This window comes from Gopherus flavomarginatus, chromosome 5 (genome assembly GCF_025201925.1).
Source record: "Gopherus flavomarginatus isolate rGopFla2 chromosome 5, rGopFla2.mat.asm, whole genome shotgun sequence".
NCBI classification, from domain to species: domain Eukaryota; kingdom Metazoa; phylum Chordata; order Testudines; family Testudinidae; genus Gopherus; species Gopherus flavomarginatus.
The window spans coordinates 96,835,869-96,848,312 of record NC_066621.1 but is presented as its reverse complement, the minus strand read 5'-3'; the positions used below and the strand labels follow the sequence as shown (position 1 = coordinate 96,848,312).

Sequence of the window (12,444 nt, the reverse complement as noted above, 5' to 3'; positions counted from 1 at the left end):
TCCCAAATATTTCCTCCATAAATTTTATTAGCCAGTTTCCAAATCAATCACTCACTAGTCAGACATTGTTACTAGACAGTAGTCAGACTTTGTCACTTAACAGAATCCATAATACACAGCATACTTTCAGACTCTAGGGATGGCCTCCAATTTCAACAGATGTTTTTCCACAAAAGTTATAGATCTTGAGGATACAGAGTAAGTGTGTGTAATAGAAAGCAGCCTTCACAAATTGCAATTCATGGGAAAAGTTTGGGTGCAATCTTATATGGCTGTAAATGTAAAAAGACATTAAATTATAAAAATAATTTAAACTCCCCTCCCCTCCTAAAAAAGTTGGGGGAGAGACTAAGTGATAATAATGTTAAAACTGCTAGAAACAGGAAATAATTCAGTGTTTGTCAAACCAAAGAGAACAAAATCTGTTAAGGAAGGCAATGTTCAAGCTTCTGTGTGAATATGGCAGGGAATGAAAAAGACAGGGAAAACATTATTACTGGGTAATCTGAGATACTATAGCGTGATTAGTAAATGATGATTTTATAGTGGCTTTTTGAATGTGTGCATTTGTGTATTTAAATCAGAGACGGGACTAAACCAAAGTTCCAGTTCTAACTGTAGTAGGAAGAGGGCCTGAGACATAAGCCCTTGTATCAGAGTCCTGGTATGAAGCCTGAGGCCTGAGCTAAATAATGGTTAAATCTTTGCTGATATAAAGCAAAGTCAGGTTGTGAGCAAGAGACAGGCCTGCTCACAGAATTTGGTAAGACCAGGGCTGATATTGCAGAAACACACATTCCTAAGAAATGCGAGGCACAAAGAACTTATGCAAACACATTTCAGAAGGGTGGTACCAGAACACTTTGATACCAACACATTCCCCACAGATAACAGGCACACGCTGACCAATCCTAAAGATAAGGTCAGGATGACAGCATGATGAATAGAGATGTTTTGATTGAACCAACATGTACAAGGTAATGGGTGTCACCTAGAAATGGCAGAGGGAGGCACCTAGCCACATCAGAGGGGCTATACATAACTTGTTTATATTGATGTATTAAGATGTATCTCAAAGGGAGTGTCTTTGGCTGGCCTTGGGGACAGGGGCGGCTCCAGGCCCCAGCACATTAAGCTTGTGCTTGGGGCGGCGTGCCGCAGGAGGCGCTCTGCTGGTTGCCGGGAGGGCGGCTCCGGTGGACCTCCCACAGGCGTGTGAACACCTGTGGGAGGTCCACCAGAGCTGCCTGCCGACCTCCCGGCGACAGGCAGAGAGCCCCCCACAGCATGCCACCCTGCTTGGGGCGGTGAAACGTCTAGAGCCGCCCCTGCTTGGGGATAATGGAAAGTCCCGCTATTAACTGAGCTAGTCCATTGCAATGGGCATACAGTGTGTTAGTGTACCTGTAACCATTGAGCCAGGACATTAGCATCATGCTTCGTTGACAATAAACCTCCCAAAGTGCCTTTGCTACAAACCGAGCTTGTGGTTATTGGGCAGTTCGATTGAGGTCTGCTGTGCCAACTATCTGTGCAGAGCTGGGACAGCACACAGAGGACACACACACGCAGCCAAACAAACATCTAACAACACTAATCACTCTTCATACTTTGGGGAAACTCCAGTCAGGATCCAAGCTTTGTGGCCTGATATTTCTTTTTTATGGGACAGATTTTCAAAAGCACAAATGGCAACTAGACCTATACCTCCCATTTGAGTTTGGTACCTAACTGCCACTGTGCCTTTGAAAAATCCCCCCATACTTCATTCAGTTGAGGCTCCTCAGGAGGGACTTTCATCCATTGCACGATGTTCACAATGAATTTCTCACATGTTCTGTATCCAGCACATCCTTGCTGAGCAGCAGTATGGCAACGAAGGTACAACTATTCAGTGAAGTTAGCAATGTAACTATCCCAGATGGCATTATGCCAGGTAGAGCAGAGTGGCTACAGCAATGCTGAATCAAAAACAAATACAGCAGGCAAAATTCTAATTCACCATAAAATCTGTCTCTTGGAAATTTTTTGTAAAACAGAAGAATTCTCACCCTATCAACACAGATCAATTGATGGGAGCAGACCCACAGCCAGTCAGAAAGAACACTTTCTGGGAGCCGCGCAGGCAAAAAGAACCTCCTAGTTAACCATTATCAGCAGCATGGATGGTCTGGTGGCTTGACTCTTTGTCAGGGCATTTCACAGATAGAATGGGGGAATCTATGAGTTCTGAACTGGGACTGATCCTGCTATTTTCTACAGAAAAAGAGTGTCAGACAGTCACCCTGGTCTCACCCACTAGGAAGCTGATTTACACACCAGTTTTTCCCCCCAGTTATTTAACTCTAGTATTTCTAACTGAGAATGAAGGTCAATATGTATGTTCTTGACTAGCTATGTACCACTGCCCTCTATTGGCTGGCTTGCAGAAGAGATGAGTGTGATCTCAAATGGTAGGAGCCTTCAGAGTAGAAGGTCAAAGTTTCCCTGCCAGTGCTCCACACATGCAGAATAGCTGGCAGCCATAAAGTCTATATGTGTCAATTATTATGCTAAAGAACAAGGAAAGCAGAATCTGGAATATAGTGTTTGGGGCAGATTTTACAGTAACCAAATGAAAATAGAAGTCAGCAGTTATGATACACAGTTTGTGTCTGCCTGCAGAAGACCAGAATGACTTGTGAGATACACAAAGTGAGAGACACAGCACTCTGATAAAAAAAAAATTGATTAATATCATGTGAGTTGAAAGCTATTTTGTTTCATCCCAGCAAAGCTTACTGCTTTCAGACCCTTCTTGTGTTCCTTACATAAACCCCAATCTGGTGATCCAAGCAGAAACAGAATGAGTTCATGTTCTTTCTGTTACAAAATGCAAAACCTGCAGCCTTGTTTACCTGTTTGATTAAAGCAGCTGCCTGCAGACGGATTTTACGATTGGTCACCTCGTCTTGGAGCTGTTGCCACAGTTTCTGGAGGCTGTCTGTCTGCATCTGGATATCCCTCTGGTTTGAGTGGTTTCTTTGACTTCGCTCCCAGCCCTTCCTCACTATATTGGAACAAATCGCCTTGTGGGAGTTGCACTCGACTTCTAGAGCCTGCCAAATAAAATGACATGATAATGAGTAGTGGAGACTTACAGACCCAAGGAACTGGCCTGTCCCAGGAGAATGGTGGCTTTTTCCCATTGCCAAACTCTTCTGTCAGCTACAATAAAACTAACATGTGTAACGATTCTGTTTTCCCTCCATTCTGACACTGCCCCTTTCTCCATAGATAACACTGTCCTTTGAGCCCTAATACCCTTTTTTCACTCACCCAACTATTGTACTAATGATAGTCATTGAGATACTTCCCTTCCCCATTCCAGCAACATATTATGTATGATGCTCTCTGGGGCAGATGTTTGTCATCCATTGAGTAGGCCTTATGTCTTCCACTCCCAACACACACTCACCCTCTCTCACACACGTCTCTAGAGATCTTATGGTTCATGGCCCTGCTCTCATGCCTTTACTGTTGACCTCCTAATTATAAAGAGCCGCATGTAGGAAATTACTGTTTAAATTCTGTCACTGTCTTTTTAAGTCTTCAGGTCTGTTTGCCATAGTGATTTCTCTTCATCAACAAGATGAAACTTCATGAAACTAAGCTTTTCTCCCCAACCTGTATCCAGTTCATAGGGAGAGCTGGCAGCAAATTTCTGAGAGGCCCCAGCAATGTTATTCTAGAGTTTTCCATGCCTCTTTTCTTTACCACAGCTCAATCCCTTCCCCTTCATTCATGGCATGTCTACTGTGGAAGTGGAGAAAGGGATAAAGAGAATTTGAACACAGATATCTTAGCCTCTAGGAATAGAGCAAGAGTCAGTCTAACAAAGTTAGGCTGACATTGACTCTAGTAACCTGAGACTTGAAGGCAGGGCCTAGGCAATTGGAAAGCTAGTGGAAACAGACTGTAAAAGATACTGTTTTGACTTTGTGTTAAATAAGAATGGAATGTAGACTGTGGCAGAAATTAATAAAAAAAAAAGTGAAATATCAGGAAAAAATACATATAACAAAATACAGCTGTTGCTCATTATTGCATGTAACAAAAAGGTATAAAAGCTTGCCTTAATTGTTTATCTAGTGGAGACCTGCCTCGGGAAGGGAAACCCTGCCCGTGTGTACTTTCCCGTGCATATTGCAATTGCTCATAATAAAGCTGCCTTTGGCTTGTTGCTTCAAACTCAAAATAAAAACATTGTTTTCTTCCACACTACTCTACTTATTCTCCCCGTGTACCACATTTAAGAAGGGTGAGTGGACAAGAACCATCTCCTTCTTCTATCCATCAAAGCGGCCTAATGGATAGCACACTGAGCTTCACTCTGCTTGTTCTGCACATCCACAATCGCATATTAAACATAGAACTATCCCTCATTGGGAGGGATCCCTAAGCTGAATGATTTATCAGTTTCCAAAAGCCAGCCAAGCCCTGAATTTGAGGCATAAATGCTCTTACAATTGGTTTAGATAAATTATGAAAGACTAGATTCAATATAGAGAACAGACTCCAGTCAACAAAATATTGTACCTTGTGCTTCTGAATGGAGGCAGCAATCTGACTGAGATCTCGTCCTAATATTGCTGTCCTCACTAGCTGCCATTTCTCAGAGATCCATGACTCTTCTTCCTGACAGTCATGGAAAAACTCAAAAAGCTTCAACGCCTCCTGCAGCTGGGATTGTCTAACATAAGGCAACAAGCAATATAGCTTGGTCAGTGCTAGGATTTCAGGTTCAATGTAGAAACAGAGAATAGATTAATTAAAGGGCTTCAGCACTGCAGAAAATTCAGAGATTGAATTCCCATGGTACCTCCGAGTCATGGCTGAGTTATGGGTGAAGCAACACGGGGAAGCCAAAAGGAAATTCCCCTCGCAACCCAGGAGATGGAGAATCAGCCATATCAGATCCAGATCATATAGAAGCAACTAGGAATGAACTTTGGCACTGAAGTTCCCTCTCAGTCCATGATAGCTGATGAGCCTTAAGATCAATGTGATGTACTCTCCCTTTAAATATTTGAGCTCTCCCCACACCCAATGCAAAGCCTCACTTTTGTGTAAGTTTCAGTTTTGAAGCCTGAACAACAAAGCCAGCACTGAGAGAACTATGGTTCTATCAGCTCCCTCTGTTATTATCTTCTCCTCTGCTGGATCTGTTATATCTTTATATGTGGAGAAATGAGAAATTCTAGATTTTGGACCTCCTATTATCTCTGTTTTAAAAGGACCCACCATTCTAATCAGAAAGAGCTGGACCATTAAGAGAGCCTTACCGGGATTTGCTGAGAGCCACAAGGTTTTGGTGCAGCTGATGGAGCATCCGAGCTTTGGCATGAAGCACATCTGACTTGATTGCTTTGCCCTTGGTGGCCTCTGCTGTCCTCTGGGTGATGTACCTCACCCTATCATCATAGGAGGTGATCTGGAAGTCAACCAAATTGTGCTTCTGCAACAAATCTACTACCTCCAAGAGCTGCTTCCCATAATCCTGAGATATCACTAGTGCCTGAAAACCAAAAGTGAGAAATTATCAGCACTATGACCTCATCTTCTCCTATGTGTGTGCAGACAATGCCATCTAGGAATCTGTCACTGGAATACAGTGTCTGCTGCAATTACTTATATTGGTAGTGGTGCAAATTGTGTGCACAGCCCACATGCTGATGGAGAGGGGTTAGTACCTGCAGTCTTTTGAGTTCCTCTGTAATGGTATCAATGTCCCTCAGAAGGCCCAGAGTTTCCTGCATTGCTCCGAGAGAGCGTTTCTGTCTCTGGAGCTGCTCCAGTAGATCCTGCCACTGTTGGGAAATGTCCTCTTGCCTGTAAAGAAGGGAGGAGATGGACTGACTCATCCACAATGATCTGATGCTTTGGACAGCATGGGGAAAGACCCTGTTGACACATGGGGCTTACAATTTTAGAGGAGTTAAATGAAACCTAGGGTTCCCAAAGTGTATGTGTCATCTAATTAGCATACACTGGTCTTATGGCTCAGCACACTAAATCCTCTCAATGAATATGGTCCTGGGGAAGATATTTTGGTTAATACGTAAATCATCATTAAGCTTGTTTGAGGGACTATTGTGTATGGATTCTCTTATCTGATGTCCTATGTCCTTTTAGCCTGTGATAATAAATAGGTATGAAAAAAGGAATGGTCCCTTAAATGACTCAGATTAGATAAAAATTAATTCAAACCATACCTCAAATCAAAACCAAAACTTCTGTGGAGTTTGGTTAAGTATTTTATTATTTTCACACGTTTCTGGCTTTAGTTGAGTCTAGAAAAGACAAGTACTGAAATACCACTGAAAAGGTTGTTCTTGGGGTATTTCCATTAAGTCCCAAACCAGGAATTACTGATCATCTTAGAAGTACTGATCTCAAGGTTTATAGCCCAATTTGGGAACTGGAGGGGCATCAGAAGATTTGTGGCTATCTATCTGAACCTCTCAAACCACACACTAAAAGAGATATGTGATGGGTTGGCTGAAAATATTCTGCTGAAACTTTCTTTTGATGGAAGACTGGGTTTTCAACAAAACAAACATTTCACATTAAGTGTCTGCTTTCCTCAAAATGTTTGTATTTTTATCCGCCAGTGTTTGTTCTCCAGTTTTTGAGGTTCTTTTTTCAACAAAAAGTTAAAATTTTAATGAAAATGAAACATTTTGCCTTTTCATTTACATTTTTTGGGGGTGGGAGGAGGAGGGGGTATCTGACCACCTCTACTCATGTGGAATAGTGCTGTTGAACTATTCCCTTGTCTTCCACATCCACTTAATATCATAACTTGTTTAGTCTCCATGACTGCCCATTTCCACTAGTATGACTCACTTCTTTATGATCTGGATCTTGTGATGGTAGTTCTCTTGGGTTATAACAGATGCCATGTCAGCCAGTGCTCTGAAGCGCTGCTCCCTGGGCAGTACATCTGCCACAATAGCTTCAAGCTTCTTAGTGGCAGCCTCCACCTTGTCTACACTCTCTGGCTGGAAGTCCTGCTTCCTGAGCACCTTCCTCATGTCCTCCAAGTAGGACTCACGCAGGGCTGCTTTCTTCAGGAACCTCTGGGCCAACTGTTCCACTCTCTCCAGCCTCTGCATCTCCCGCTGCAGTGCTTCTCCCCGGCTGTGCTCTGCTTTCTCCAAGATGACCCAGTGCTTTTCCACATCTTGCAGTGTGCTGCCTTCTGGAGGCAGATATGGCCGTTGATTGTTGGCCCTTTGCTTGGTTCTGATGTGGAAAAGGTAGGCTTCAATCATCCCCCTCTCTTGGTATTTAGGGGGCTTCTCTACCGTACGGAAGGTCTTGAAGTTGGCCATGAGCATCCACATGTCCTGTAAGGAGTTGGGAAAGCGGCGATCGTCCAACTCTACTACTTTCTGTTTAATCCATTTCAAGAGCTCAGAGATCATCTGCTCATACTGAAACTTCAAGTCATCAATCTCCTTGAGGAAGAACAGAATCTGAAACACGAAAATGGAAACACAAAGTGTTTAAGCAGCATGATGAAGCAAAGAGGAAGAAAACTATGTGGCATGTTCATAAACTTTGTTTAATTGGGATGCAAATGAGCTGCTGGTGTGCAGCCATCAGTACCAGGAAAGTCTGTTTAACACTGCAAGCTGCCATGTCCCTCAGGTTATTTTATCAGCATGGAGACGGTTATCACATTTGAGACGAGGAGGATTCCTTCCCAGTCTAGGTTCAGTAAGAACAAAATGATCATCCCAAAAACATGTTAAGCAAAGGGATTAAAAGTCATTTCATGTGCCAATATTAATTTTAGTTTCTTTTTAAAAATAAGTGAATTTTGAGGCTCATATAAGCAACAGATGGTACTAGCTACTTTTGAGAGGTAGGCATTATGTAGGCAAAAACTATGTAGGCTTCCTCCTAGGACTGAAAAATAAGAATTTTGTTTTCAGAATTTGTTTTTGTTCTGCACTAGAACAAAACCAAGACCTTGCAAAACCTTTTTAAGGAAAAAAAAAAAAGCAATGAGGGAGAGGGAGTGATAGAGATTTGTGCCCTAGAATAATCAATAGGCCAGTGGTTAAGGGCCCTCACCTGAGATGTAAAAGACCCAAGTTCAACTCCTACTCTGCCTAATTTGGGAGGAGGACCTTGAACCTGGCTCTCTCCCAGTCTGAGTGAATGCCCTGGCTATTCGGGGAGTGGGAGGTCTTGCTTTCCCACCATGTGAAATTCCATGTGAGGCCTGAGAAACCTTCATGAAGGAAAATTTCATCAAAACATATATTTTTCCACAAAAAGTTTCAGTGAATCAGCATTTTCCAATGAAAACAACATTTTGTTGAAAACTTCCCAGCCTGTTCTACTTTCTATCCAAGGTCAGCCTGAAACACCTTTTTCCTGACTAGCAGCACTCCTGCCACTGACTCCTGAACTTGTCTTGAACAGAGACTGAAAAATGTACCACAATAAGCAGTGGTTTTGCGAGAATGGCAAATGTCAACTAGTAGCAACTCTGTTCTGAGACCACGATACTCATTTATTTCAGTTGCCATATTGCCTGGATTGGAATTCAGTTTTCCTGAAGTAAAAGATTTTATTCTAATCTGTAGTGAAACAGGGTGAGGGCCAAAAACCACTTTCTATTTTATGTACACATTTTATTCCTTTTCTTTGTACCTTATATTATATTTCTTCCTCTTCCCACAGCCCTTTGTAACCCCTAAACGCCCCAGAGATACCATGGCTAATGTTGGCTGAAACCTGCTGCATGAAAGTTCAAACAACACAGAATGGCCTTCTGTGTCTCTGTTGCTCTCTGTGGAGACTCAGCACCATCTGTTTCACTCTGCAGACACTTAAATTAATAAGGAAGGTGTTGCAAGCGAATAGAGACCTATGAGCTACACATTCTAATCTGCTTTTGCCTATCAGAAATTGTACTTGGAGAAGAGTGGCTGTCCCAATGCTTGTAGAAGAGTGAAACAGCACTAACCTTTAGTGCAGGAAAAGCAGCCCATGACATCAGGGCTCCCTTCTGTATGTTCTGCCATCGGACCCAGTTCTGGCTGAAGGATCCTAATAAGTGCATGGTCATGGAGTGGATGGGGGAAGGGAGATATACCTCTCTCAATTGATTCCCTCTGCAATCCTGGTCACTCACTTAGCCTCAGCTCTCAGGCTGTCTTGACACATTGAGGCTTTCCTCCTCAATCCTATTAGTGAATTCAGAGCTGCCTATCTGAGGGGACTAAGGACATGAAGATATTATCGCGTGTGTGTGTGTGTGTGTGTTTGCGCGTGCGTGCATATGGAGAAGGCAGAGAGGCCTATAAGAAGAAGGAAGGGGAAAAGGCTGAGGGGGAGAGAAAAATGGGAAACAAAAAGCAGGTAATTGCAAGGAGAAAAATAAACAATGAAAATAGAAAACACAAACAGGAAAATGTGAAAAGGAAATCAATGGAACATTTAAAAAATGGAGATAGAAATATTTATCCCAAAACAGTTTTCCAGAATATGAAGATGTGTCCTATCTGATCCTCTGAGTTCTTATACAATTCATCTAAGTAGTGCCTATGATGACAGGGACTTTAGAAATGTCTAGATAGATACAGTGGGTACACTTAAAAGGTTTTCTTACCTCTGAGACAGACTCCCATTTCCAATGATAATCCATTTTACGTATAGGAAACAACTCTCAAGGCAGAAGAAACTCTGCAAATGTGACCTCTACTCTGTAGACTATAAGTGCAGGACTGGGTAATGTTAGGGATATTGTGGTATGAGAAAGGAAATAAGCTGGTCTAATGAAGAACCTGAAATATGTCTCCAAGCCAGAGTATTAGGTGGTGTCCTGCCTAATCTTTTTGCCCAGACTCCTCACTCATGCCCAATCAATGCTTAATGAAGCTACAAGTGCTCCTCTCCTCCATCACCTCTGTTCAGAGTACAGTGCTGCTGTTGATATTGAGCTTGGGTATCTGGGATAAAGACAGGATCTCTTTGTCTTTATCCCAGATTAACTAACAGTGCAAACTGTCCACTGCGAAAGCTTTTTACTTTGTCACAACAAGGGAAATCCTGCTTTGGATTTTTGTCCCTACTACTGTGCAAACATGTCCCTGTCATAGCACAACAATCTTTTAAAATCAGATGTTCATCAGCTCTCACACACATACATATGAAGGTGAATATTTTTGGGGTTCACTTCATATTTTTGGCAAAAATGGAAGGGAATTTTTACAGACAGAAAAGCAGCTATTCCCAAAGAAAGCTGTCATCACTGCAACAACCACAACATTTTGGCCAGAGTCAGTGAAAAATACCAGTGGCTTTTCCATGAGAAATTTTAGTTTAATTTTTTTTAAAATAAAGAACTGAAACCAATTTGTTTTGTTTTGTTTTGTTGAAAATACTAAACCTTATTTGTATAAGTCTGTTTGTTTGTTTGTTTGATGGGTTTTTTCCCTCCTTTTTTCTCACTTTTTTACTTTTGTCCCCTCTTCACTGGAAAAGAGGGAAACAGGGAGAGAAAGGGGGAAAAAACAAACTAGACTGAAAACCAATTTTTTTCAGGTTTTAGTTTTTCATGGTTAAACTGAAAATTTTCTACTGAAACATAATTTCACAGACTCCTTACTAAGCACTTTAGTTATCAAATACAAAATCAAATACAAAATATGACCGAATAAAGAAGCTAATTTCCATATAGATAAATCCCTTTAGAACAACCAGGTTCTAGCACCAGAGTGGGTCTAAACCATTGCCAAATCAGAACTGTTTACCCACTCACTCACACTGGCTGTACAAGTGACTGACTGTGCAAGGCCCCGCAGAATCAAGTCTCTGATGTGGTCACACAAATGGTTTGAATTAACATGACTGTGCAGTTAATCTGAATAAAAGCTTTTTCCAAACTGGTTTAACTTTATGCTACGGGGGAGGGGGCTCAGTAGAGATAGAGGTAGGAGGCAATTGTAAAAGTGGCAATGCACTGACTTTAGCAAGCCTCTTCTGGACAGTCTGGCCCTGCTTCAGCCTGGAAAAATAATGGTAATAGAGCGACACATAGGTCATGATGGATCTCTCATCTGGATGAGGCATTGCCACATCCTCAGCATCCAGCAGCTTAGTGATTCCCAGGTGCTTCTGTGCCACACTGAAGGCATTGTTCAGGTTCTTGATGGGCTGCTCACGCCTCAGTGAGCTGTAGTGGATGAGATCAGGCCTGGATGAGGAGACGAACATACGAAGGACACAAGAGAGAAGGGTTAGATTTAGGAACAACAAAATAGAAATGAGTTACTATCAAGAAGGGTTACACCTCCCACACATAGCTACACAACATGCTGTATGTACACAAATATACTACAATGTAGTATCTGGTGCATATCACTGCTCTCTTTGTTACTGGCAGTACAGTAGCAGCTGTTAACATAGATTTTCCTTTGGCTTTAGAGGTCCCATGCTGTGCTTTTGGCGCATGAGAATCTGTTTTTTATCTCAGCTGTCACCATGAAGATCCATGTGGCCATGGTGCATGTAACAATGACCACTGTAAAGTCCTGTATAGTCATGGCTTGGTTTAAATACACACAGATTTGTATACAAAGGATGCAACAGAGCAAATTTCTGACACTGAACAAGGAACTTTAGCAGAATGAGGAACACGGTACAATAATCCCTTAAAGCATTGTGTAGCTCTCTGCTTTCCTGTAGTGCTTTGGCATAGACCCCTCACTAGCACTCTCTTGCCTGACAGAAGAAGGAAAATTCCCAATCCAGAACTCAGCTCACACAAAACTCCCTATTCCTCCTGCCTCTTGTCATTCCTGGCTGGTGAAACAGACTTACTAGGTAGGAAATTCTGAAATGGGAACGTTGTCCCCGGCTGGGGAGTTATGGGGTTTTAAGTCTTCCTGCCAATAGATGGAGTAGCACTGGTATCTGGTGGGAGAAGAACTGTCCAAGGTGGCAGACCCATCTCTTCTTTCTTTCTTCTGTTCCCTGTTGCTTCCCCCTGCCCTCAAGAGGGGCAGAGAGGGAAAGAGGGAGAGCCTGCTGCCTTCAGCTCCCAGCTACAGCTCTCATTGAACTGAAAGGGTTAAGTGCTGGTGAAGACCATAGAAAACCCCATTTTCAATAACATTTCAGAAAGTGCAATTGAAACCAGCGAGGAAGGTGAAGATCAAAGAAAGCAAATTTAATGCATATTTCTCTAGTATTTTTCTTCATGCAAATTTTTTGAACAGGAGGAGCCAAGTTTTGAGACACAGCTACTCATTCCTATCAATGGCCAGCCAGGATCAGTGAGAAGCACAATTATTCTGCATGGCACAGCTAGCAAAATCATACTCCTGAAGACACTCGGAGGAGACTTTGCTCCTGCGGGGGACACAAACTGGCTGAGATGAT

General features: G+C 42.4%; 2 protein-coding genes across 4 annotated transcripts in view; one reads left to right on the top strand and one right to left on the bottom strand.

Moving 5' to 3' along the window:
• Nucleotides 1-12,444, top strand: part of LOC127051950 (uncharacterized) — a 260,294-nt gene that overhangs the window by 127,189 nt on the left and 120,661 nt on the right. The gene's annotated exons all lie outside the window — the stretch shown is intronic.
• SPTBN5 (spectrin beta, non-erythrocytic 5) overlaps nt 1-12,444 on the bottom strand; it is a 173,238-nt gene that overhangs the window by 138,608 nt on the left and 22,186 nt on the right. For 2 of the 3 annotated variants that reach the window (XM_050954916.1, XM_050954917.1), the window contains exons 1-6: nt 9,026-9,078; nt 6,889-7,520; nt 5,733-5,871; nt 5,325-5,557; nt 4,579-4,732; nt 2,898-3,098 (exon numbers count right to left, since the gene is read on the bottom strand). In XM_050954916.1, coding sequence (XP_050810873.1) covers nt 2,898-3,098; nt 4,579-4,732; nt 5,325-5,557; nt 5,733-5,871; nt 6,889-7,520; nt 9,026-9,055 — 1,389 coding nt within the window. In that variant the 5' untranslated portion in view covers nt 9,056-9,078. Of the gene's footprint in view, nt 1-2,897; nt 3,099-4,578; nt 4,733-5,324; nt 5,558-5,732; nt 5,872-6,888; nt 7,521-9,025; nt 9,079-11,028; nt 11,258-12,444 lie in introns of those variants that run through there. The other variant, XM_050954918.1, reaches the window with a different exon arrangement.